Source organism: Eptesicus fuscus, chromosome 21 (assembly GCF_027574615.1).
Source record: "Eptesicus fuscus isolate TK198812 chromosome 21, DD_ASM_mEF_20220401, whole genome shotgun sequence".
Classification (NCBI taxonomy): Eukaryota; Metazoa; Chordata; class Mammalia; order Chiroptera; family Vespertilionidae; genus Eptesicus; species Eptesicus fuscus.
Genome location: NC_072493.1, coordinates 47,737,352 through 47,762,579, shown reverse-complemented (window position 1 = coordinate 47,762,579; position 25,228 = coordinate 47,737,352). Strand labels below are relative to the sequence as shown.

The window sequence follows — 25,228 nt, the reverse complement described above, 5'->3', positions numbered from 1 at the left end:
CTGCTCCCGTCCATCCCCCACACCGAACCCGGAGGGAACTTCCCACCACCTGGGCACCTGGGTCTGACCGCCTGACCCCCATTCCCGTTCACCCCCTGCCCTGGCCTGTCCCACAGTCTCCGTGGCTCCGGGGCTGATCTCTCCAGGGGAACAGGCACAGGGGACTCCATCCCGGCCTCCCAGCGGCTCTGAGCGCGCTCCTCCTCTCCCGTCTTCATCGTCCTCCCAGAATGGGCTCAGCCGCACCCCCTTGCTGTCCTTCAACTGCCTCTCTCTTCCCAAGCCTCGCAACCCCAGCCCCAGCTCACACGGAGCCGGCCTCCCCCAGCCCTGGCCTCCCGCTCCCACGGAGCCGGCCTCTCTGCTGGGGCCCCTGCGGGCCTCCAGGTCAGGCCTCCAGGTCAGGCCCCCCCTCACACTGGCCCCTGGGGGCTCGTCCTCGCGCCCAGGCCTGACCCTCTGCGGTCAGCTGTCCCCGCAGGCACGCCGGCCGACACAGGGCCTGTGTGGGGATGGGCGGCTCAGGGCGGGATGTCCTGGCGGGAAAGCCCCCACCACAGGGTACAGGGTCCGAGCTGCCCTGGAAAACCGCCTCCACCGCTGGGTCTCACTGCCTGGCCTTCTCTCTCTCTCTCTCTCTCTCTCTCTCTCTCTCTCTCTCTCTCTCTGTCTCTTTCTCTCTCTCCCTCTCCCCCACCCCCCCCCTCTCTCTCTCTCACACACACACACACACACACACACACACACACACACACACACACACTCACACACACACTCTCCAGCAGCTGCAATCTGGAAGAAATTACTGGCCCCACAGCCAGACTTCCCCAGTTTCAGGAAATTCCAGGCTGTGCAGAGGCGGGGGGGGGGGGGGGGGGGGGGGGGGGGGGGGGGGAGAGGCCGCGCTGGGGGCGCGCCCCGCGCATCCCCCACCCCCTCGGCGTGTCCTCCGCGCTCACCCAGGCCCGGCCCCGTCCCGCCCCCACACTCAGCCCCGAGGGGCCCCGCGTCCCCACCGCCGCTTTCTAGTCCTTTAAATCCTCGAGGCAAACTTTTGGGGAGGAGAAGGGGGGGGGGGGGGGTCAGGAAGGCTGGGCGGGGCCTGCGCCTTAACCCTGTGCGCCCCGGGCGGACGCAGCTGGGCTGGGCGGCCACTCGCGCCCGTTTGGGCTCCGACCATGGCCCCCGAGAGGGGCTGACCCCTCCGCCCGGTGCAGGTAAGAGGGGACCGAGGCCAGGGGTGCGGCCCTGACCGCTGGGGACACGAGGGGGGCTGACACCCCCGACTCCTGGGCTGAGGGGGACGCGCTGGGAGCCGGGACTCCTGGACCTGGGGCCTGCGGAGGTGGCCCGGGGGGCCCGGACGCCTGCCTGGGGCCGGACCCCCCTCCAGGATCCGCCTGACACTCCCTCCGGCAGGTGAGGCCCGGCCCGGAGGAAGGAGGGAGGAGGCGCGGGCCCCGAACCCCGGACGGGGCGTCCCAGCCTGAGCCGAGCCCGAGCGCGCCGGACCCGCCCGGCGAGGACCACGAGGTGAGTGGGGGGCAGTGCGTCCCGGGGTCCCGGGTCGGGGCCGGAGGGGGACGCGCCCGACAGCCGGGGAGAGACGGCGGCGGAGCGCCCGGGCCTCGGCCACGTGGCCCCGGGAAGCGCGCCCCGCGGCCCCGAGGAGCCGGGTCTGCCCCTCCGGGCCCCCCCGCCGCGCGCGCCGCCGCACCCACGGGGCTGGGAACCAGTCGGGCCGGATCCGGAGCGGGTTGTTATTTCCGTCCCGTTGGAGCGGGGCCGGAGGGGACCGAGGGGAACCAGCTGTGCGCTCCCCCTTCCTTCCCCCCCCCCCCTCCCCCCGCCTCCGCAGCTGGAGCGCAGGGAGGGGAGGGGGCGCGCGGGCGGGTCCCGTCCTGGCTCCTGCCCCTCTGGCCGCGTCACGTTTTGCCCCAAACAAGGGCCCCTCTGTGGGAGCCTGGGCCGAGGAGGGACAGACTTTTTAGGGTCCTGACCTCATTGCACGGAGCGCAGAGCTTGCTGGAGGGCGGGTGTCTGGAGGCCGGAGCCCTGGCCGGGGGCTCAGTGGGTTAGACGGTCATTGCAGCTGGATCTCCGGTGAGGCCCATACCAGCATCCACCAATAATGCATCGGTACATGGAACAGCGAATCCATGTTTCTCTCTCTTTCTCTTTCTCTCTCGAATCAATCCATACAAAAATTTTTTTAAGGAAAGAGGACAGGAGGCTCGGAGAAGTGGAGGGACTTAACCCCGAGGTGTCAGAGCTGGTAGGAGGAGGAGAGGTGGCATTAAAAACCAAACACAGCCCTGGCCGGTGTGGCCCAGTGGATAGAAGGGTCCTGGGTTCGATTCTACGTCAAGGGCACGCACCTCAGTGGCAGGCTTGATGCCCGGCCCTGGTCAGGGCGCAGGTGGGAGGCAACCAATCGGTGTGTGTGTCTCATCTCACATCGATGTTTTTCTCTCTCCCCCCTTCCCTCCCACTCTCTCTAAAAATTAAAAAGCAATGGAGAAAATAGCCTCGGGTGAGGATTAACACACACACACACACACACACACACACACACACCCATAAAAGCCATTTCTGTGAATGTTCTCATCTGGAATGGAAAAAAACAAAAGGAAAAACCAAACAATCCTGGTGGAGGGTATAGGAAATCCCTGGCCGTTAGAGCAAACCAGAACATCCTTTTTTCCACGGGGAAGCTCGCAGCCCGCCCCATCCTATGGGGCTGTCGGCCACCTCCTGCCGCCCTTAGACTCTGCGGCCCGCCTGCTGGCATCCAGACCCAGCCCTCCACGTCGCTGCTGTGTGACCCGGGGCCAGGCACCCCCATCTCTGAGCCTCGGCCTGCACCGCCGTGAAGCAGACAAGATACAGTGGTCTCCCCCTGGGTGGGACGGTGTGAGGGGTACAGGACTTCCCCTCCTGGCCCAGAACAAGTGCTTGGGGAGGAAACGGTCAGCATCGCGAGAGTACCTGTCGACCACCCCTTGCACCCTGGCATTCTGCTCCGTCTTTCTTTCTTTTCCTTTTTAAATATATTTTATTGATTTTTCACAGAGAGGAAGGGAGAAGGACAGAGAGTTAGAAACATCGATGAGAGAGAAACATCGATCAGCTGCCTCCTGCACACCCCCTACTGGGGATGTGCCTGCAACCAAGGTACATGCCCTTGACCGGAATCGGAATCGAACCTGGGACGTTTCAGTCCGCAGGCCGACGCTCTATCCACTGAGCCAAACCGGTTTCGGCTTCTTTCTTTCTTTCTTTCTTTCTTTCTTTCTTTCTTCTTTCTTTCTTTCTTTCTTTCTTTCTCTTTCTTTCTTTCTTCTTCTTCTTCCTTCTTTCTTTCTTTCTTTCTTTCTTTCTTTCTTTCTTTCTTTCTTTCTTTCTTTCTTTCTTTCTTCTTTCTTTCTTTCTTTCTTTTTTAAATACTCTGCTCCGTCTTTTGACTGAGTCCACGGAGGTTTAGGGTGGGGAAGTGGGTTCAGGTCCCACAGACAGGAAATAGCAGCCCAGGTGTGTGTGCGGTCAGAAAGGAAGACCTTGGGAAAATGGTGGTGATGAGGCCATAGGCGGGTGGGGTGAGGGCCGGCTAGGGCCGGGCAGGGAGAAGCAGTGGCCGTGAGCTGCCCAGGGAGGCCTCGGAGCAACGGGCTGGAGGCAGTCGAGGCGGTAACTCCGGACTCTGGAGCCCGCGGAGCCGGCTTTGTTATCTTGGGCGAGCCGCATTCTCTCCGAGGCCTGTCTGCTTCCTGGTCTGGGGCAGGGCACAGTGACCCGAGGTGGGGCTGCCCTGAGCACATGCTGAGCATCCGCCGTGTGCCGGGCACTGGCTAAGTTCATGGCCCACATCTCGCCTGTCCTTGCAAGGAGACTCTGAAGTATCATGTGAGTATCATCCCATTTTCAAGATGAGGAGATGAAGTCAGAGAGGTTAAGTCGCTTGCCCAAAGCCACACAGCAAAGGGCACAGGCCGATCCAGACCGGGGCAGTTGGCTTTCTGAGTAATAATGGGCACTGAGAGAGGATTTTTAAAAGTTGATTTTAATATATATATTTTATTGATTTTTTTTTTTTTTTACAGAGAGGAAGGGAGAGGGATAGAGAGTTAGAAACATCGACGAGAGAGAAACATCGATCAGCTGCCTCCTGCACACCTCCCACTGGGGATGTGCCCCCAGCCAAGGTACATGCCCTTGACCGGAATCAAAGCTGGGACCCTTGAATCCGCAGGCTGACGCTCTATCCACTGAGCCAAACCATTTAGGGCTAAAAATTGATTTTAGAGAGAGGAAGAGAGACAGACCGAGAGGGAGAGAGAAACACCAGTTGCTTCGAATGCACCCCAACTGGGGATGGAACCCACAACCTAGGTATGTGCCCTGCCTGGGAATCGAACCCGCCACCTCTTGGTGTACAGGATGACGCTCCAACCAACTGAGCCACCTGGCCAGGGCAGGGATTTTGTCTTTTAAACTGTGAATTGAGATTCGTTCGTGAGCGGAGGTCAGCATTTAAAAAAAAAAAAAAAAAAGGTTAGAATTGAAAACATTCAAGTGCTTCGCGTGTTTTAACAGTAAATCTTGTTTTGTACATTTTTCCACTTGCAGACGACAGAGAGGCAGGGGGGTGAATGTTTGCACAGGTTGCAATAAAAATGTTTATTCATCTCGATTGAGGTCAGGGAAGTCTGAGAAACACAGCTGAGGTGGTGAATCAAGAATGGTTCTCCCAGAGAAATCAATGTAGAGCGCGTGTGTGTGTGTGTGTGTGTGTGTGTGAGTGTGTGTGAGTGTGTGTGTGTGTGTGTGTGTGTGTGAGTGTGTGTGTGTGTGTGTGAGTGTGTGTGTGTGTGTGAGTGTGTGTGTGTGTGTGAGTGTGTGTGTGTGTGTGTGTGTGTGTGAGTGTGTGTGTGTGTGTGTGTGTGTGTGTGTGTGTGTGTGTGCAGGGTGGAGGGCAGTTCTCACGCACGTCCTTCTACCACAATTTTGCGTTCTTCCGGCCTTACTGTTCCTCCAGCTGATCGCTGGTCTTTCCCAGGATGCTCGTTGCTGAAAGAACAATGCTGGCTTGCCTTCCTCAAAGGGTTCGATCAGACCTATAAATCTCGCTCCTCCGTGATTGCTGGGGACGCGTACCTGGCCCCCCAACACGAGCGCTCCCAATGGGCCGACACGCTTACAAATACGGTTCTCCATGTCGAGTTCTTTGAGGTTTTCCTGTGCCCTGGGAGGGAGCTGGTGAGGTTGTATCCCTTTTACAGAGGAAACCGCGAGGTCCCAGACCTGCGGAGGGCAGAGGGCGGGCCTCCATTCACACAGGGCCTTCGTCATAGTCATAACGACTGTTGGCACAAAGGCCGAGGTCATCAAAGGCCCGCCCAGAAGATGCATAAAAGCAGCCGGGCTGCAGGATGTGGGCAAAGGTTGGCAGGCGTTTCCCTGTAACATGAACCCTGCGGGTCCACGTGGCCAGAGGACACCTCGCTTCCAGTGTGGGAGCTGCCCGCCCCCGTGCCTGCCCTTTGGCCAATCTTGTAACGCAGAGAAATGTGTTTATCATCACCCTCTTACAGAAACGGAGACATTAAATGGTCTCTTTCAAACTCCAGCCATTCTCAGGAGGACACACTGTGCCTCGATGCAGATTCCCAGGCCCGCCCTAAAAACATTAGAATTAGCCCTGATCAGTTTGGCTCAGTGGATAGAGCGTCGGCCTGCGGACTCAAGGGTCCCAGGTTCGATTCCGGTCAAGGGCATGTATCTTGGTTGCGGGCTCATCCCCGGTAGGAGGTGTGCAGGAGGCAGCTGGTCGATGCTTCTCTCTCATAGAGAATTCTAATTCTCTGTCCCTCTCCCTTCCTCTCTGTAAAAAATCAAAAAAAAAAAAAAAAAGATTAGAATTCCCGGTTAGCATCTTCAGGCCAGGCCCCTTCCTTAGAGATGAACTTGTATTTTGCGACTGGGTTGGTTTAAACACAAATATAATCCAGACATTTTAAAAATAAATAAAACAGGTCAGCATGTTCCCCGGCCTCCCTCCGGATGTGTGGGCCCCAGGCTCCCAGCCTGCTGCCCCCACGGGCGCCGACGGCCGCGGGTTCAGGGATCCCATGTGTGAGGAGCTGGGGTTTTTGCCAAGTTTGGGGAGCACCCCCCCCCCCCCGAGGGTGGCTCATTGCCTGGCCTCTAGGCACCTCACATGTTTGTTCTGACTGGAATCGGCACCGCGTGGTGGTCCCGGGCAGACCCAGAGCTGAGTGAGATGTGAACCAAGCAGCTGCGACCTCGGGCCTCGGTTTTCCCCGCCTGTAAAATGGGAGTGATCCCCGCACCATCATCCTGTCTCTCTGGAAGGCGTCTGACTGGACCCAGGGCTGGGGGTGCGGCTCGCACAGGGGAGGCCCCGCTGACCCGCCCCCTCCCCCGCAGATGCCGGTGCTGAAGCAGCTGGGCCCCGCGCAGCCCAAGAAGCGGCCGGAGCGCGGCGCCCTCTCCATCTCCGCGCCGCTGGGCGACTTCCGGCACACGCTGCACGTGGGGCGCGGCGGCGACGCCTTCGGGGACACCTCGTTCCTGAGCCGCCACGGCGGGGGGCCGCCCCCCGAGCCCCGCGCGCCTCCCGCGGGGGCCCCGCGCTCCGCGCCGCCGCCCGCCGTGCCCCAGCCCCCGCCGCCCGCCCTCCGCGCGCCCGCGCCCGCCGACCCGCTGCTGTCCTTCCACCTGGATCTGGGCCCCTCGATGCTGGACGCGGTGCTGGGCGTCATGGACGCGGAGCGTCCCGGGGCCGCTGCCGCCAAGCCCGACGCGGACCCCGGCTCGGGGGCGCAGCACCCCAGGGCTCGCTGCCGCCCCAACGCGGACCTCGAGCTGGACGACGTCATTGGCCTGTAGGCTCCCGGCTCCCCGCGCCCTGCCTTCCCGCACCCCACTTCTCTCTACATAAACGACTAAGGCCTGTGCCCGCTTCTGTCTCGTCACTGTGCACGTGAGAGAGGGTGATGGGGTCCCGGCGCCTTTGAGAGTCAGGTGTGTCACCTGCAGCTCCGGTACCCAGAGACCGGACCGGTCCGATTGACGTGGCCACGCCCTCAGGCCCATTCATTCGTCCTGTTGACAGCGCCGCTGGCTCCAGGCGGCCTGACCCGCTCCCGCTGCGGGGCGGGGTGCAGTGGACCCTGGAGGCGGGCCCCTTGGCCTCCCAAGGTGTGTGGGCTCAAATGCGAGGACGGCAGCGGCGTCAAATCTGAGCTACGAGGTTCGGTTTGATCTTGCAGGCGCCTCGCGGTCCCCGCGCCCGCGGAGGGCGGGCCGCACAGGCAGCTCCCGAGGAGGGGCCGGAGGCGGGACGGAGTGGGGCTCTAAGGGCTTAGAGAGGCGGAGCCGAGCAGGTAAACCACTAGCCGGGGCCGGGCCAGCTCGCCGCGGGCCGGGGCGGGAGGGGCTGCACCGGTAAAAGGTGGGGACGGGGGCGGGGCCACACTTGTAAACCGCGGAGGGGGCGGGGACAGACTCCCCGGTGACCCCGGGGAGCGGACCCACGTGGGCCTGAGTCAGTCCCTGCGAGCGCGAGGGCGTGCTTCCCGGATCGGGGCGCGGTCGGAGCGACCGCCGCTGACGACACAGCCGGGTCACCGCCCGGGTTCCTATGGCGGCGGCCGGAGAGCCCGCATCGACCCTGGAGTCTCCCGCCGCGGAGACCGCGCCGCCGCCGGCCTGCCGCTTCTTCCTGGAGGGCCGTTGCCGCTTCGGTGCCCGATGCCGCCAGCCCCACCCCGGGGATCCGACGCCGGCGCAGCCTAGAGGCGGGGCCGGGGCGGGGGCCGAGGCCGAGGCCGAGACCAAAAAGCCGCCACTGCGCACCGCCGCGGCCGTCATCCAGCGCATCCGCTGGGACCCGCGCCTGGACCCCGCCGACTTCGCGGTGGGCTACACCGACCGCTTCCTGGGCGTGGTGGAGGAGCCCTTCGGCGCCTTCTGCTGGGACGAGCCGCTGGCGGCGCTCGGGCCCGGCTCGCTGGCCGTCCCGCAGCACCGCATCCGCTACTTCCGCTTCCGCGGCCGCATCGTGTGGGATCGCGACTCGCGCACGGACCACGTCTTTGGCTCCGGCTCCGCGGAGGGCCGCGGGCCCACCATCCTGGACGCGCTCGAAGTTCTTGGGGACGAAGTGCAGGATGACATGGACGCGCTCGAGGCCGGAAACGCGCACGGTGACGAGCACGCGCCCGGAACCAGAGAGGCGCTTGACAGCGGGGATGAGCAGGGGGTCGAGGACACACCTGGGACCGGGGAAGCAGAGGACTGCGCAGCTGCGCCCCCCTCTGGCGCCCCAGCAGGAGGGCTCGGACAGCCGCCTGGGACAGGCCCCGAAGCCGAGAGCCTGGTGCCGGCGGGGACTTCGGTGGAGGCCCAGGAGCTGGGCGGGGCCAGCAGCCCGGCTTCCCCAGCGAAGGAGCCAGAAAGGGCGCGGAAGCTGGCCGCCAAAGCCAGGACCAGAGAGGCGCGGACCGTGGCGACCCCAGGGCAGCCCCTCGATGACTTCTCTGAGACAAAAGAGGGGTGTCAAGTGGAGTGGGGTACGGAGGCCTGGCCCGAAGCTGGCGGAGAGGCCACCGCGGCCACAGCCCCTCGCCAGCCTCGTCCCACGCACTTTGTGGCCCTCATGGTGACAGAGCCCGGGCTGCAGGCGGGGGTGGCCAAGGCCCAGGAAGAGCTGGTCCGAGCTGCGCCTTCGTGCGCTGCTTTCCTGGTGCCCCCGCAGGCCCTGCACCTGACGCTGGCCCTGCTGAGGCTGGGGGGCCCCGGGGAGACAGCGGCTGCCATCAGTGCGCTCAAACGCGCCCTCTCCGACCCGGGACTTGAGGTACCTCCGCAGGTGATGTTTAGGCAGCTGGTGCTCCTGGGCCCCCACGTGCTCTGTGCGCCCCCCTCCCCCTCCCTGGAAAACATGGCCCAAGGGCTGAGCCGGAGGCTGGAGGCTGAAGGGCTCAGAGTGCTACAGCCCCGAGGGGGGCTGCACCCCCACCTCACGCTGGCCAAGGTCCCCCGGGGCTCTCAGGGCCACCTCCCCATGCCTGGGTCCAGCCCAGGGCAGGAGCTGGGGAGCCAGCTGCTGAGACAACTCTGGCTGTGCCGCATGGGGAGGGCAGGGGACACCTACCAGCCCCTGGCTGAGATCCCCCTGGGCTGACAGCCCCACACCTCTCCGGGCAGACAAATCGGACCTCAGTGCCACACACGGAGGAGATCCAGCCCAAGCAGGAGGGACAAAGCACACGCTCGCTCTCTCTCTTTAATTGTGGCTTCTCTCAAGGTTCCACACGTGCTCAGTGATCCAAAGGAAGAATGAAGGAAGGAAAGGGGGGAGGAGGGGAGGGGAGGCAGAGAAGGAGTATCTGGAAAAAAGGCAGCCTGACAGTCCAGCTGTTTGCAAACTCATTGCACAACCTCCAATTACATGGCAGAAGAGGGAGGGAGGGGAAAAGAAAAGGGGAGGAAGGAGGGAAAATAACTTAAATAAACACACAAAAAGAAACGAGAAGGAGATGTGACGTGAGCTGGTGATCCATGAAGGCGGGGAGGGGAACCGTTTACCTGTGCTGAACCAAGGGAGGAGGGAGCAGGAGGGGGAAGAGGGAGGGAAGGGGGAAAAAAACTAGAAGAAACACTGGGGTGGCGGGAGGAGGGGACACGAGACAACTTAATACAACTGCAGACGAGGCGGCCCGGCCGGTGAGGTCCCGCGATGGCCTCCGGAGTCTTCGGTACAGGTGGCAACGAGGATCTGCTGGTGGCCTGGTGTGGCGGTGGCATTTCTGGGGCGGGAGCCGAGGGCAAGACACAGTCTCTACGGCTCCCCGCGCCCCGAGCACTGAGGCCCCGGAGGGCTGGGCAACAAGAGTCTCTGGTGAGGTAGGCAGACGGGCGACGAGCGATGAGCGGCGGGCAGCGTGCTGGTGCCCCCGCCGCAGCGGGCACGGGCGGAGCGGCCTGTCTTCTTCTGCGGGCCCCCTGGCGTGAGATGGGCCAGGGTGCCGAGTTGGTACCGGAGTACGAGCTCGAGAGAGAGAGAGAGAAAACACTGAGACAGCATTAGTAGAGGTGCAGGGTGGACAGACCAAGCCCCCAACCCCGGCTGCCCGCCCCCTCCCCGTCCCATCCCTCTGAGGCAAAAATAAAAACGTAGAAAAAATCTCTGTACAGACTCCCCGGTAGGAAAACGGGGGCAGGGATGGTGGCTCTGCCTGGAGCTCACTCCCCACAATTAATTTACAACCCAAGTCCATGGCTCAAAAACAAAATCCGCAGAGGTGGCGTGGGGGCCGCAGCCCTGCCCCCCACCCCCTTGGCGCGGTGCTCAGAAGGCGGACAGCTGCGCCAGGCTGAGGCGGCAGTCGATGCTGGCGTTGTCCGGGCCCGTGTAGGCCAGGCCCAGGGGCTCTAGGAAGGCCCGGCAGGCGGCCTCGCCCTCGAAGGCCAGCTCGGCCTGCAGGTAGGAGACAGGCAGCGCAGGGCGGAAGCTATGGAAACAAGAGGAGAATGTGATGAGGCGGGCAGCAGGCAGGGGCCCCACGAACAGGGAGTGGGTGCCCCCCTTCCGACACCCAGAGAGTTTCCTCAGCACATTACCTGCTGACCTCTGGTACCCACCCCTCACCCCCACCTCCCCACCTCTGGAGCTTGGGGGGCCCTCAGATGGGGCTGACAGCCCCAACCCCAGTTGTGCCCCCTTTACCCTCACTTACCTGTGCGGGAGGCCGGGAAGGAGGGGAGGGAGGGAGGGGCCCCACCGGCTCCTCCACTGCTCCCTGGCCTGAGCAGTCCCTCAGAAGAGGGCCACTGCGGCCGAGGGCAGGGGCCCGGCAGGTGGCCCATGGGGACAGGCACAGGACGGGAGGGCTGAGTGCTACTCTGGGGGCCTGGCCCTCACAGGACCCCAACCCTGGGTCTGAGCGCCTCAGGGACGCCCTGGGCAGAGGTGCCAGCACTCCCTACACTTCCCACACAGGAAATTCCGGCTGTCAACCAGAGACACAGCTTGAGCACTGGGCCCGTGCCGGAAGCAGCTGTCCTAAGCGCTCAGTGCCTGAGCGAACCCTGGCCTGTAGGCTGAGCCATCTACCCTCACAAACAACCCCGGGAACCGCAGGGCCAGGCACAGCCCCGGCGTGTCACCTAGGAAGCTGGTGGCTGAAAGGACTCGGAACCGGCCCTGCCCCAAGCCCATGTGTGGCCCCAGCCCTGCTGTCCACGGAGCCAGGAGAGCCTGCTGCCCCGCCTGAGCTGGCGGCCCGGCCACCCTGCAGGACCTGTCTGCCGAGGAAAGGCAGTGCCAGGCCAGGCCCTCCCACAGGCACCAGCCATCTGTGCCCCGAGGCCGAGCACACACGCTAACAAGGAGTCGCTGGCCCAGCTACCTGAGCTGGAGGAAGCTTGGGAGCTCCCCACAGGGGCCTGGCGGGCTGCAGAGGGTGCCGGTCAGTTAGCAGCTCCCGTGCATCCTCACCCCACGTTTCTGCCCACGTTCCCTCTATTTCTGTGGCCCTGGAGTGCCCTAACCTTCAGTTCGACCGTCCTTTCCCAGGCTCCAAGCCATCCACGTGGGTCGAAGCTAACAGTAACAGACATGGTGTTCCAGGCCTCGTACCACCAACCCGGCAGGGGCTCTCCCCCTCATCAGTGCTGTGGGGCGCCATGCGCTGTGGGCTGGTCAGCAGCAACCCCGGTCTCTACCCACCACAGGCCAGGAGCAGCCCCGGCTGTGACAACTGTGACAACAAAAGGCACCTCCTGACACGTCCCTGTCCCCTGTCCCCGGGGGAGACTCACTGCCCTAAGAACAGAGTCCCCGCACTCTCAAGCACATGCGGGCACTCAATGTGTGGGGCACAGGCCCAGCCTGCCTGGCATCTCGTCCGCTTCCCTAACATGTGGCACCCTCCAAAGACTCAAGCGGGAATGGGGCCCTGGCCCGTCAGACCAGAAGCTGCCGGAGCAGGGCTGTTTTCTCGTTTGTCTCTAGAGCAAGAGCTGCGGCAGGAGAGCCACGAGAGAAAGGCAGGCAGAGGCCTCGAAGGCAGGAGCCCCGAGCAGAGCAGCCAGGGTCCCAGGTGATGTGAGTGGGAGGACGATCAGCAGGGGGTGGAGGGACCCCGGAACCGAGAGAGAGAGAGAGAGAGAGAGAGAGAGAGAGAGAGAGAGAGAGAGAGAGAGAGGAGAAAAGAAGGGGGGAAGAGGCCAGAGAGAGGGCTGAGCAAAGGGGAGCAGGAGGGACAGCAGGAGGACGGGAGAGGGAGAGGGGATGAGAAAGGCAGAGGGACCAGGACAGGCGGGACTGGAGGTAGAGGCCTGCTCGCCAGGAGTGGAGGAGGAAGAGGGGGGGACGCGGGGACCTCAGCTGAACATACGTTTTGATCATGGCCTTGAGGGCGGCTTTGCGCTCCCGGTCCACAAACTTGTCTATGAGGTAGCCAGACATACAGGGCGCGTGGCCGTAGAGCCGGAAGAAGCGGTGGTAGTTGCCCAGAGCCCAGGCTGCCCTCAGTGCCAAGGCGTGGGCCACGCAGGGGTCCGTCTTCAGCTCCCGCGTCAGGTAGGCCAGCTCCGTGGTGATGTCTCCCGAGTTGTTGGTGAAGATGTAGTAGAGGATGCGGTAGGCGGTGAACTCACCCACGTTGCCGGGCAGGCTCTCCGCGTACAGTGACTTGAGCTGCGTCTGGCACTGGTTGAACTCCTCATGGTCACCCTGGCGGGGGGCAGGGCATGCAGGGAGAGAGGCGCAGAGTGAGGCGGGGGAGAAAGCCCGGGAGGAGCCCAGGAGCCCGGGAGGAGCCCAGCACCCACGCACCTTCTCCAAGGCGATGCGGGCGTGCGTCTCGTACACCTCCACCGTGAATTCAGTGCGCACGCCTTGCACCTGGGGCAGCAAGGAGAGGAGTCAGGCCAGAGCAGGGCGGGACGCACACACCCCCTCCCCAATCTCCACCCCCACCCCCGGTCACCCAGCCCCAGCCCCTCACCGTCAGGTCCTGCCGGATGGACTTCATCTGCTCGCAGGCGAAGGCATAGTCCTGCTTCTCCTTCCACTGGGACTTGACCATGCACAGCGACTTCTTCAAAACCTGGAAGGCCGTCACATGGAGCTCAGTGACAGCAGGCAGAGCAGGGACACCCCAAACCCCGTTAAGCCCGCTAACTCGGTGTCTGAAATGAAGGCTGCGGCATCAAACCCCCTTAGAGGCCCACCCGTGAGGATGTACCCACAGACTGCGGGAGAGCTCCTGAGCCAGTCCCGAGTCAGCACCCGGCCTGCGTGCACCCGGGACAGGAACACTCACGGCCTTGTCCCAATCAGGACGCTGGGGCCTTTGTCCCCCGAGGCCTAGCAAGCCCCCCGACAAGGCTGTGTGCTTGGGACTCAGGGTTCGGAGGCACAAGCTGTGCTCAGTTCCCCCTCCGAGCGCCCATCCAGCCAGCCAGGCCCTGCCCTTCCCAGCACTTACCGCCACAGGGCGCACTGTGGACGGGTCGGGGGCGCAGGTGAGACGCAGGTAGTGCTTGGTGATGTCGGGGCAGGTGCCCACGATCTGCAGCTCCTGCCAGTCAGGGTCACCCCCGCTGCTCTCCAGGCCGCCCACCTGCAGCACCAGGGGCTCGAGGCGCAGGCGGCGGGAATGTCCGTGCTGGAAGCGGGCCGCCCGCTTCTGCTTCTTCAGCTCGCGCTCGGGGTCCTCACACTCCAGCGCCGCCATCCTCTTGCGGTTGCGCTTGGTGGGCGCTAGATCGTGCCTTGCGGGGAGGGAGGAGGGTCGGTAAAGGAGACAGGCATCGAGCACCACCAGGCCTCTGCTACGCCGCCCAAGGGCACAGCACCCTCCCTGGTCACCCAGAGGCTCACCTCTTCCCTCTCTGCGCCCTGCCTCGGCCCCGATCCATGTGGGCCCCCCGACCTCCCCGGCCCTTGGGGGGCGGGTTCCTGCGACCCACAGGTTGACACTCGTTCCCTGAGTAGGAACTGTCCGAGTCCGAATGGGAGTCACTGTGTGGAAGAAGCAGGAAGGTGAGGCCCGAGCTGGCTCCCCCGCAGGCCCACCCCCGCCTGGAGCCGGCACCCACCTGCGGCGGAAGTGGCGGTTCGGGGACCGGGAGGAGGAGCGGGAACGGGATTCTGTGCTGGAGGAGGAGCTGTGGTCCTTCATGAAGACATTGCGGTTGCCGAACTTGGCAAAGCTGCCGCCCCGCGCTCGGCCAGCACCCCCAGCCCCTGGCGTCCCTCGCTGTGACTGGGCACCCCCGCCCCTGGTCGTGGCGCCTGCCCCCCTGGGAGGGTGAAGGCTGCTGGGGGCCTCCCACCGCTTCTTCTTGGGGCTCTCTGCCACCGTGTCCCGAGTCAGCCTGAGGACAGAGCAGGACGTCACCAACCCACGCCCCCACCTGCCCCAGGGACACTCCACCCGATGCCTCCCCCACCTGCGTCCACGGCTCAGCTCCGCCCCGGCCCCCCCACCCCACCCCCCGGCACGCAGGCCGCCCCGGCCTCAGCTCCAGGCTGGACTCACCCGGGCAGAGGCTCCCGGCTCCAGTCGATGGTGTAGGCGGAGCCATCCTGGAGCCGGGCCTGCAGCACCTCCTTGAGCAGCTTCTCCGTGCGGTCCTTGTCCTCCTCCGACTCGCAGGCCGTGAAGCAGCGCTCCACGTACTCCTTCATGTCCTGCGGCCAGTCGTCCGGCTTCCCCGACAGGCTCCCCCTGCACCGGGGCACAAGCGGGGACTCAGCTGGGAGCACCCATCCGGCACAGCCTGTCCCCACCGCCCTCCGTGAGCTGCCGCACAGGCAGGCACCACTCCGGCGTTTCCTGCCCTCCCGTTTAACGCTCACAGCTTCCCGAGGGCGCCCCCCCGCCCCCTGGAGCAGCAGAACCTGCACGGGGGCCCTCGGATGCCGAGGACCGGGCCAGGGCCATCACCTGTGGTTCTGGGCCTTCTCGGGGTTGGGCTGGGGGCCGAAGCCGCTGTGCTGGCCCTCCGAGGTGGAGCTGAAGTTCTGGCTGGTGACAGCGAAGGGCCGCTTCTGAATGTTGAACTTGAGACCACCAGTCCCGGGGGCCGCTGGGGGTGGGGGAGCAGCGAAAGCTGGCGTCAGGCCTACCCCAGGCCCCTGGGACGGGCAGGCCCAGCTCCAGGTTGGGACCATCCCTGCACCCTGTGCCTCCTGCCGAGGCCGATGCCCAGCCCACGCCCTGGCTTCTCTGCGCCGCCCACTCACGCTTCATGCGGTTCCACAGCTGCTGGCCCTTCTTGGGCTTGGCCGGCTCGGTGTAGGTGTGCTGCCCGTAGGCCTGGCCCGAGGTGGGCCCCGCCTGGCTGTGCTGTGTGGCGGGCGTTGTCCCAGGCTGGGGGCCGCTGTTCAGAGCGTGAGCCCCGTGCGAGGGGTTGGAGGGCTGAGGGGGCTGAGCTGCTGGCAGCTGCTGGGGAGGGGCCTGGTAGGACATGCCGTCATCCATGCCGGGGACGGGGGGCTGTCGGAGGAAGTGGCGCTGAGGGCGGGAGCAGAGTCTCCGGCTGCTCTCACTCACACTCATGTCACATCACTCAGCTTTCAGCACGGCCGTGACCCTCCGCTGGGGAACGGGGTCTCCTAACTACCCTTCCATGGCTGAGAAGACGGGCTCAGACAGGCGCTCCTTTCCCATGGCCCCAGCTGGTTAAGTGGAGCAGCTGCCCCCCCCGCCGCCCCCAGTGGTTATGGTCAGAGCACGTGTCCCGTATCAGCCATGGCACACACACGATTACACCCTCGCAGCAGCTCTGTAATAACCCAGTCACCATTCCCACTGAGCTGGCTGAGCAGCAGGTCGCAGGACTTGTACTCACACCCCAGAGGGGGTGCTGGGATTCGAACCCGGGTCCCTCGCCTCCCTGCACTAGCTCCACCACTCCGCCAAGGTGCATGTGCGTGCAAGGCCAGATCATGTGTGCAGCTGTGCACGAGTGCACATGCGGGGGGCACACACAGACAAGCTGCCACACTACAGGCTGCCCCCACCATCACCCCAACAGCCCAGGCCCTGGCCTTGCCAAGCCCCAAACCCATCCTAGTTTCAAAACCTCTTCGTTCTCAAAGCAGGACTTGCTCGGCAGGAGGCGGGTGGCTCAACAACACTCACAAACCACATCCCCAGCCGGAACCTGACGCAGACACGGGCTGGGCGTTACCTGGTTCAGAGTGCCTTGGTGCTGGGGGGCTGCTGGCTGCTGGGGTGTGGCTGAGCCGTAGGAGCCGGCCATCCCGTACTGGGAGGGGGAGCCGTAGCCCTGGTACATGCTCTGCACAGGCAGGGAGGAGGGTGAGCGGCAGGCCGGCTCCCCTCCTCCTGCTGCTCAGCAGCCAACGCGGTCCTGACCCTCCCCTCATCGCTCACCCCTCTGCTTCTCTCTCTACCACACAAATGCACCAAATTCTCTGACGTTAAGAAAAGCATTAAATGAAATTAAAACCTCTATAAGCCTATATCCCAGTTGCGCTCGTTCTCAGAATTCTCTCCCTGTTCCACAAATATCTGCTGCGTGCCAGCTCTTCTAAGCCCCGCAACAGAACAAAACTAAAAGATGACAACCCACGCCCGAATGAAGCTGGCACTCAAAGTAACCCGTCCAGCGGTGAGTGCTGCGGGAGAAAAGGCCAGGGAGAGAAGCAGAGCGGAGGGCAGGGGGCACGCCCTTAAATAACAAAGCTCCTCGGAGAAAGGCGCCCTCCGGAGGCGCGGGGACACAGCGAGGCTGGGCCCACAGGAAGCACCGTGGCCGCGGAGCGCGCGTGGCCGTGGTGTGGCGGGTGGCGGTCTGTGCAGGGAGCACGGGGCGGGGGGCCGGGAAGGAGCACTCACCACGGGGTAGTAGTAGCTGTAGGGGTAGGCGTAGCTGTACTGCTGGTACCACTGGTAGTACTGCTGCTGCTGCAGGGCCGAGGCTTCCGCCTGAGACACATACTGTGGGGAGAGGCCCACACGCCGTCAGCCTGGGCAGCAGGCGTCCATGGCCACGGCCCCCCGTTAACCGGCAAACAGGTTAACTGCCCAGTAACTGAGGACGTCTCTCCACCGAGAGCCACGCCTCTGCCCTCAGACCCAGGACCCTCAGGGACCGGGACATGTGGCCCCTGGACGCTCTGAGGACAGTCCTTGCCTCCCCACTCTAGGAGCACTGGAGGTGACACGAGAGGATACCAAGCGTGTCCCGCCCCCCCAGCAGCCCCCCCCAGGGTGCCCGGCCTGTGCCCTCCTCACCTGTGAGCTGGCCACCGGCCCGTTGCTGCTGGCCTTGGAGCTGCCGGCAGCGCCCGCCTTGCTGATGCTGGCCAGGGCCTGGCGGGCCTTCTCCCACTCCGGGTTCTCGTGCATGGGCGTCTCCATGCCGTTCTCCCTGCCCGCCCCGGCCACCATGCTGTACTGGGAGGACCTGCGGAGAGCACAGAGCCGGCTGCGGTCCCGCCTGCGTGTGGGCGAGGTGGGAAAGGCCTCCACCCTGTGGGATCACAGGTCCCCTCTCTGTCTACTGCAGCCTCGCTTCTCCAACCTAGGACGGCGGCCACCCGGTGTGTCTCGGTTTTCTGTGTGGAAGCAATGAGACTGCCTGCCTAAAGGACTTGTGCGGGGGCCTGGGGCACAAGCAGTTGGTAAATATAAAGCAAACACAGCAACTGCAGAACCTAACACAGGAGCTGGTGCCGCGCAGGTCTAAGTGGTGTAGGAACTATGAATTCTGCCCGACACCACCCCACTCAGCCGGTTATAACCACAGTTTTAGAAAAAAACAATTAGCAAAGAGATAAACGGCTAAGTGTCGGAGGCTGCCCCCCAATCGCGGTTCACTGAATGAAGCATGCGACTTCGCAAACCAGCGCTGGACTGTGCGAAGTGAGGGCTCAGAAGGCTTGACGCCCCCACCCTGCAGCCCATGCTCCCTCACTCGGCCGCCAGTGGGCCAGCCCTGCCCTGACCCCGTCCAAGGCCCCACCCCGAGGAGGAGGAGGGCGCTGGGGCTTGCTCCTCCCGCCACCCCTCCGGCCTGTCCCTCTGCCCACTAACCAGTCTGTGCCGCGCTGATCACCCACATTGGCCGCCATCTGGACCCTGGGGTGTGAGGGGTGGACCTCGGGAGCCAGACTGCTTTTTCACTGTCTGCGGGAAGAGGGGTCAATCAGGGAGACTCAAGCAGCAGCAAAAGGAACGTCACAAAGTGGGGGCGAGAGGCAGATGGGCTCAGGAGAAGCCGGGCAGGAAAGGGGAGTGTGGTGGAGTCTGAAGACAGCCCTGGGTGTGGGATAAAAGGGCCATCGTGAGGGGAGGGGAGGGGAGGGGAGGGGAGGGGAGGGGAGGGGAGGGGAGGGGAGGGGAGGGGAGGGCCTGGCCTCCTGCAGTGCCCTGGGTGGAAAACGAAAGACATGAACCAGAGGGAAGGAGAAGGATCTGAAACCCACATGAAAGGGAAGGACTCGGGAGACACCCTGAGACGGGGAGGGGAGAGGGCAGGTGGGGACCGCGGCCAAGGGTGAGGAGTCTGTGACTTCCTGAGAAGCAGCAGGGGAGAGAGGGGACGCTCTAATGAGCCTGAGTGGACCCTCAGGCCTGGGAGAACTCGGTAAAGAAGGCAGGGTCTGACCCAGCCTGGAGCCAAAAAACAGAGGGGACACAACAACAAAATAACAGAGAAAAGGGGGTTTCTGGAGAAGCAGAGGGTGCCCAAGGACAATGTCAACGTGAAGCAATGGCTTCCTAGACAGCGCTCAGGACAGGGGTGGGGGACCTTCTTCCTGCCGAGGGACATCTGGATTTGTGTGACAACAGTCGAGGCCGTACAGAACTATCCACTTAAAAACTGCTCTGCTCCGTTGGGTCAGACATTTAACCTCACACACCCAAATGCCTTGGCAGGGCCCTCGGACCGGATGCTCCCCACCCTGGTCTTAAGAGAACGATTTCAGAGGGAGAGAGAGAGAGAGAGAACGAACCACTTCAGAAAGGTTCCCTAAGGCCAGGAACTCTGCTCCTGACCTAGAGGGAGGGGGAGGCCTGCGGGTGGAGATCAGCAGAGAAAGCTGCGGGGTGCCTGAACCCTTTCGGCAGGTAAGAGTGGGGTGGGGAGGACACAGGAAAATGAATGGGTGTCTAGGAGACAAGGACGGGGGGGGGGGTGTCTAAACCTGAAGGAATAATGACAAGAAAGGCGAAGCCTGCTGGAGAACCCGGAAATCCTACAGGAAATGGAGGGGACGGGAACAGGTGCCTGGCGCTGGGAACCCTCGGAAAAGTCTTAAAGAGGAAACAGAGGGGGGGCCTGGTGGGCCCCGGAAGGAGGCTGGGGAAAGCCTGGCGGGGTCCTGGGCAGGTGGAAAGGGCGGGGGCACCTGACACCGGGCCGTCCAGCGGGCCGAGTCGGGGTGGGTGGGGCGGGGGGGAAAGGAAGAGCCAGCCCGACCCCCGCACCTGGCCCGCGAGCCACCGCCCCGGCCGCGCCGCGCTTGCGCACCGCGTTCCCGGGAAGCAGCGGGCGCCCCGTCGCCCAGGACAACGCGGTCGTCTCCCTTGGAACCGCCCAGCCAATAGGAGACAAGGGGCGCGGGGGGCCCAGAAATTCCAAGGGACCGGCGGGCAGCGGCCAGCGACAGCACGGGCTTTGGGGTGCGCCGTCGCGCGCGCCCCACCCGTCCGCGCAGGCGCAGTGCCGCCCGCGCCGCCACACCCTGTGGACGCTCGCGCGCCGCGTCCGTTGAGGTGACAGCCACCAAGGCCTCAGGGCCCGCGGGGCGTGAGGCCGGAAGCAGACGCCGCGCCGGCCCGCCCGCCGGCTGCCCGCCCCTCACACCCACCTCCGCCGTTCGCCCCGGGGACTCGGCAGCTGCGGGCCAAGGCGACAACACCGCCGCCGAGGGGAGGCTCGCGAGCTGGCTGACTCCGCTCTTCCTTGGGCTTCGACGTTCGGAGCGCGGCGTCCTGACGTCAGCCGCAGGCCTCGCCCGCCCCTCCCTCCAGGCGACGCTTCTCAGCCAATGGGCGTCGCGATCTGGGCTTTGAGCCCGCCCTCCCGCCTACGCACTCAGCGGGCGGGCGCTCCTGACAATCCGGAAGTCGGGGTGGGGACGGTGGCCCCGAGGGGACACGCGCGACCGAGTTGGGCGCTGCGTTCGTCCTTTAGCCGAGTTTTGGCTGCGTTCGTGGTAGCCATTTGTTATTCCGACTGTAGACATAAACCAGGGTGATGGGACTTGTGGGACTGCCCGCCGTCCGCCCAGGGATGGGGGGGCCTGGGGAAGGGAATGACTAGCGCAAAGGAAAGGGGTGAACACAGGCCCCACCGGAAATGGACGCTGCCTTAGTCCCTGAAACGGGACGGCGGGTGCGGCGGAGGGGACGGCGGGTGCGAACGCTTGGAGACAGGCCCCGCTTGGGGGGGCATAGAGGGGGGACGGCAAAATACAGGTGTGGGGTCCTGGTGAAGAGGCAGGTCCGTGGAGGCGGGCGGGGGGCGGGGGGCCGGCCCGTGGCAGGGAGCAGGTCCTGCGAGGCCGCTGATGTAGGCTGAGGAATTTGCACCATCTCTGTAAACAGGCCTATTTTTTTAAACTTCTCTCGTAACGAAACTTGCAAGTGTCTCCCTCCAGGACCCGGATAAGATCACCCAGTCCGGGTGCGGGACGGGTCGCGGCGGCAGCAGCAGGTGGCGGAGCAGCATTCCTCCCCAGTGTCTGCTGTCACCCGCGTTCCCATTGATCCCGCGTCCCCTGCTGTCGCCCTTAGAGTAATTGTAGATTCGCAGAAAGGCTGCGGGGGAGTGCGGGGCCCCGCAAACCCTCCTCCCAGGGTCCCCGATGCCCTCACCTCCCGTGACTGTAGGATCTGTTACAACTAAGAAGCCCACGTTGGCACTAGACAGCAGACTTAATGTGAATGTCGCCACTTTTCCCACTGATGTGGATGAGTCCCACCCAGGGTACCACAGTGTATTCAGGATTTAGGGTCCCTTTAGTTTGTCCCCCTGTATTTAAGGTGGGTTCTTGTCCCCAGCATTTGGTTGGAGCTTTCTTTTTCCCCCAAGCCTGCAATCTCCGCCTTTTATTTTATTTTGTAAAATATATTTTATTGATTTTTTTACAGAGAGGAAGGGAGCGGGATAGAGTTAGAAACATCGATGAGAGAGAAACATCCATCAGCTGCCTCCTGCACACTCCCCACTGGGGATGTGCCCGCAACCAAGGTACATGCCCTTGACCGGAATCGAACCTGGGACCCTTCAGTCCGCAGGCCGACGCTCTATCCACTGAGCCAAACCGGTTAGGGCTCTCTGCCTTTTAAAAGCAGTGTTTGTCACCGTTCTTGAAGGTGATCATTGGTGTGATTACGTTTAAACCTATCGACTTGCTAAGGATTTCTATGTGTCATGTTTCTTGTTTATTCTGTTTTATTTTAGAGTTTAAAGTGAAAGAGTTTATTAGTGAAGCAGTGAGACAGAGTGAGCTACTACACAGTCCTTCCTTTGCTCCCCTTTCCTCTTTTTATTTTATTTTTTTTATGTTTTGTTTTTTTTGTTTTCAGAGAGAGGGAGGGAGAGGGGAGAGAGAAACATCAATGGTGAGAGAGAATCATGGATCGCCCGCCTCCTGCACGCCCCCTCCTGGGGATTGAGCCCGAAACCCAGGCGTGTGCCCTGACGGGGAATCAAACCGTGACCTCCTGGTTCAAGGTTGGCGCTCAACCACTGAGCCACCCCAACTGGGCGCCTTTTCCTCTTTTCCTGCCTTCTTTTGGTTTGAGCGTTTTTAAAAACTAAGACTTTGGTTTTTAGAGCAGTTTTCACCGGGCCTTTGGAGGTGCCGTGGCTCCGTTCCCCTCCCAAGTCCCGTGGCGGGAACGCTCTGATGGCAGGGCTGTGGGGATTTCAGGGCTCAGCTCGACGTTCCCCTTCCCTCCGGGATCGCGCTCCGCCCTGGACTGACGCCCGGAGTCGTGAGCACCGTCATTGCTGCACACATTTCGTCTGGTTTTGGGGCTGTTTCAGGAAGGAGGGCAAATCCAAGTCCCTGTTCATCTCGCTTGGCAGCGAAACTGCTCATATGTTATCATTTTAAAATAAAAAGATTTCCTTTTTTGGGTTTTTAAAAATTTATATTTTTATTGATTTTAGAGAGAAAAGGAGAGGGAGAGAGAGATAGAAACATCAATGGTGAGAGAGAGTCATTGATCGGCTGCCTCCTGCACGCCCCACACTGGGGATCCAGCCTGCTACCCTGGCATGTGCCCTGACCAGGGATCAGACCATGACCTCCTGGTTCTTGGGTCCACACTCAACCACTGAGCCATGCCAGCCGGGCAAAAGATTTACTTTTTGTAAAGGTCTGTCCAGTGTCCTTCGGGAGTAAAGATCACTGGCAGGCTCATTGGCAGGAAATCAGGCCCAGGCCGCCTGAATCACTGGGTAGTTTGCAAACATCCTGCCAACATCAGTCAGCACACGCTTCCGCTTCAGGACCCGGTCTCAGCCACTAGGGGGCAGTGTTAGAGAGCAAAGCAGCCCCAATAGCACAGGGCTGGCCCCCAGGGTCACAGGGCACAGTCATGAGAAGGAAGTCCATACAGGTAGCCCCCAGGTCCCCGGCCCCCCGAAATCGTAGTGGGTTTCTCTTTCCCAGCCTCAGGCCCTCACATGGAAAGCTGCCTTGAACATCCCTTGCAGTTTGCAAACTAGGAATAATCAGGAGGTTTGGAGCAGCCCGATGGCCGTGGCACTCGGGACCAGCCAGCCCTGACCTGGAACCCCCCGGAACGCCCACGTGTGCGTGTTGGGATCCGGGGTTTTTCAGTTTAAAGGGGCAACGTGGTGTATAGTCCACAGCACCTCGTCCCCTCAGGACCCTGCAGGACAGGACACGTGCAAGCGTCCCCATCCGTGTCCCTGCAGGAAGCAGCCGATCATGGCCACCAGGTGGGGACATCGTCTCTGAGTGACCCCGTGGCAGGGCGGGTCAGGTGCGGCCCTTCTTTGGATTTCAGAAATTTCTTTTTTTTCCACTTTTTATTTTTCTTTATTGATTAAGGTATTACATATGTGTCCATATCCCCTCATTGCCCCTCACCCCGTGTCCATTGGTTAGGCCAGTGGTCGGCAAACTGCGGCTCACGAGCCACATGCGGCTCTTTGGCCCCTTGAGTGTGGCTCTTCCACAAAATGCCACGTGCGGGCGCGCACGTACAGTGCAATTGAAACTTCGTGGCCCATGCGCAGAAGTCGGTTTTCTGCTCTCAAAAGAAATTTCAATCGCTGTGCTGTTGATATTTGGCTCTGTTGCCTAATGAGTTTGCCGACCACTGCGTTAGGCTCATATGCATGCAATACAAGTCCTTTGGTTGACCTCTCCCCCTTACCCCCGCCCTCCCCTACCTCCCCTCTGGGGTTTGAGCATCTGATTGATGCTTCTCTGTCTCTGGAGCTGTTTTTGTTCATCGGTTTATGTTGTTCATTATATTCCACAAATGAGTGAGATCATGTGATATTTATCTTCTTTTTAAATAATATGTTTTGTTTGTTTTGGGGGGGGTTTGTTTGTTTGTTTTAGAGAACAAGGGAGAGGGGGAAACATCCATGAGAGAGAACCATCCATCGGCTGCCAGGGATCGGGCCTCACAACCCAGGCAGGTGCCCTGACCAGACATCAAAGCTGGCGACCTCTCACTGCCCAGGGCAAGCCCCAGCCAACAGAGCGGTACCGGCCAGGGTAGGTTCCAGGATCGAGAGGAAGGACGGACAGACCGAGAAGCTGCCGGCGACACCACCCACCAGGCAGATAGGCAGCCTCCCTCAGCCACGGCTTCATCAGCTTTTGTCCGCGCCCCTGCCCGTCTGTCACACCCACCTCAAGTCTTTCTCAGGCCTTTTCTCCTCTCCCCTAAAATCCCAAACCCAGCCGAGCACCGTCATGTTTCGGATAACCCTGCGGCACAGTGAGTGACTTGATGGATTCGTCCTCTCTCGGTGGACTCTGGTTGCTAGAGTGTAGCCGGTCAACGTTTTGTTGCAGCAAACAGCCCTCGATGTATGTACTGAGTTAGCTACCTCTGTTTTCATCAACTGACTCCCAAAAGCAGGAGGGCCAGCAGCTCACAGGGTCTGTGTAGTTTTTTTAAAATATATTTTTATTGCTCTCAGAGAGGAAGGGAGAGGGAGAGAGAAATATCAATGATGAGAGGGAATCATTGATCGGCTGCCTCCTGCACGCCCCCTACTGGGAACAAAGCCCGAAACCCAGGCCTGTGCCCTGACCAGAATCGAACTTGGGACCCCTCAATCTGCAGGCCGACGCTCTCTCCACATAAGATTTTGATTTTATCTCACATAAGATTATATTTTTTTGTAGGATTGCAATTCACAGTCTCAGGAACAGCGTGTCTGAGCCCCCCAGCCCCCCACATCCCTGCCAGCACAGAACGTTAGCACTCCCTTAATTTTATGAGAACTGGGTAGTAGGGGGAAAATTGTTTCAAATTGTACTTCCTAATATTCCGGGTTTGAATGGATTTTCGTCTGTTCACTGGTGTTGGGATGATCACCTCATTGGAAGTTTTGAAGTTGGGTGGCCTTTTTCTCTGTGGAAGCTTTGTAGATTACATTCATGGATTAAGAATTATATATATATTTGCCACATGTATTTTTTAAAAGAATATCATTTCCCCCAGACTATCAGCTTGCCCCTTTGTGGTATTTTTTTTTTAATTCCATAATTTATCAAGTAGATTACCTTTCCTTTCTGGCTTTAGGATATCTTTTTTAAAATCCACCCCAGCCCTGGCTGGTGTGGCTCGGTTGGGCATCTTCCCAAGCACCAAAAGGCTATGGGTTTGATTCCCAGTCAGGGCACATGCCTGGGTTGCAGTCCTGATCCCCAGTAGGGGGCGTGCAGGAGGCAGCCAATCAATGTTTCACTCTCACAACAATGTTTCTCCCTCTCCCTCCCTCTCCTTTCCTCTCTCTTTCCTTTTGTTAAAATATATTTTTATTGATTTCAGAGAGGAAAGGAGAGGGAGAGAGAGATAGAAACATCAATGATGAGAGAGGATCATTGATTGGCTGCCTCCTGCACGCCCCCCACTGGGGAACAAATCCATAACCAGGCATGTGCCCTGACCTCGAATCAAACTGTGACCTCCTGGTTCCTGGTTGA

The 25,228-nt window shown here is 61.7% G+C and overlaps 3 protein-coding genes across 3 annotated transcripts; 2 read left to right on the top strand and 1 right to left on the bottom strand.

Annotated features, from left to right (window-relative positions):
• Positions 1-961: 961 nt before the first annotated feature.
• On the top strand, positions 962-6,975 carry CDC42EP5 (CDC42 effector protein 5). The gene is made up of 3 exons (XM_054710378.1): positions 962-1,217; positions 1,420-1,533; positions 6,448-6,975. Exon 3 carries the CDS (start codon positions 6,448-6,450, stop codon positions 6,907-6,909), a length of 462 nt encoding a protein of 153 aa, XP_054566353.1. The 5' UTR covers positions 962-1,217; positions 1,420-1,533; the 3' UTR covers positions 6,910-6,975.
• A 681-nt stretch (positions 6,976-7,656) lies between these two features.
• Positions 7,657-9,629, top strand: LENG9 (leukocyte receptor cluster member 9). Its single transcript, XM_054710349.1, has one exon. It carries the CDS (start codon positions 7,664-7,666, stop codon positions 9,206-9,208), a length of 1,545 nt encoding a protein of 514 aa, XP_054566324.1. The 5' UTR covers positions 7,657-7,663; the 3' UTR covers positions 9,209-9,629.
• A 544-nt stretch (positions 9,630-10,173) lies between these two features.
• LENG8 (leukocyte receptor cluster member 8) lies at positions 10,174-20,023 on the bottom strand. The gene is made up of 15 exons (XM_008160384.3): positions 19,886-20,023; positions 18,105-18,197; positions 17,304-17,475; positions 16,905-17,006; positions 16,234-16,344; positions 15,284-15,536; positions 14,985-15,126; positions 14,577-14,765; positions 14,134-14,412; positions 13,916-14,056; positions 13,521-13,806; positions 13,038-13,139; positions 12,866-12,934; positions 12,426-12,763; positions 10,174-10,538 (listed from the first exon to the last, which is right to left on the bottom strand). Exons 2-15 carry the CDS (start codon positions 18,140-18,142, stop codon positions 10,376-10,378), a joined length of 2,385 nt encoding a protein of 794 aa, XP_008158606.1. The 5' UTR covers positions 18,143-18,197; positions 19,886-20,023; the 3' UTR covers positions 10,174-10,375.
• Positions 20,024-25,228: the final 5,205 nt, after the last annotated feature.

Bases quoted from the DNA above. Each gene is read 5' to 3' on its own strand.
- CDC42EP5 (XM_054710378.1), top strand. From the start codon at position 6,448: ATGCCGGTGCTGAAGCAGCTGGGCCCCGCGCAGCCCAAGAAGCGGCCG.
- LENG8 (XM_008160384.3), bottom strand. From the start codon at position 18,142: ATGGCGGCCAATGTGGGTGATCAGCGCGGCACAGACTG. The intron at 15,537-16,233 runs GTAACGCCCAGC...TTCCTCCGACAG, and splicing joins ACCAAGGCACTCTGAACCAG to CCCCCCGTCCCCGGCATGGA. The intron at 14,766-14,984 runs GTGATGGCCCTG...GCCCCGGTGCAG, and splicing joins GAGAAGGCCCAGAACCACAG to GGGGAGCCTGTCGGGGAAGC.
- LENG9 (XM_054710349.1), top strand. From the start codon at position 7,664: ATGGCGGCGGCCGGAGAGCCCGCATCGACCCTGGAGTCTCCCGCCGCG.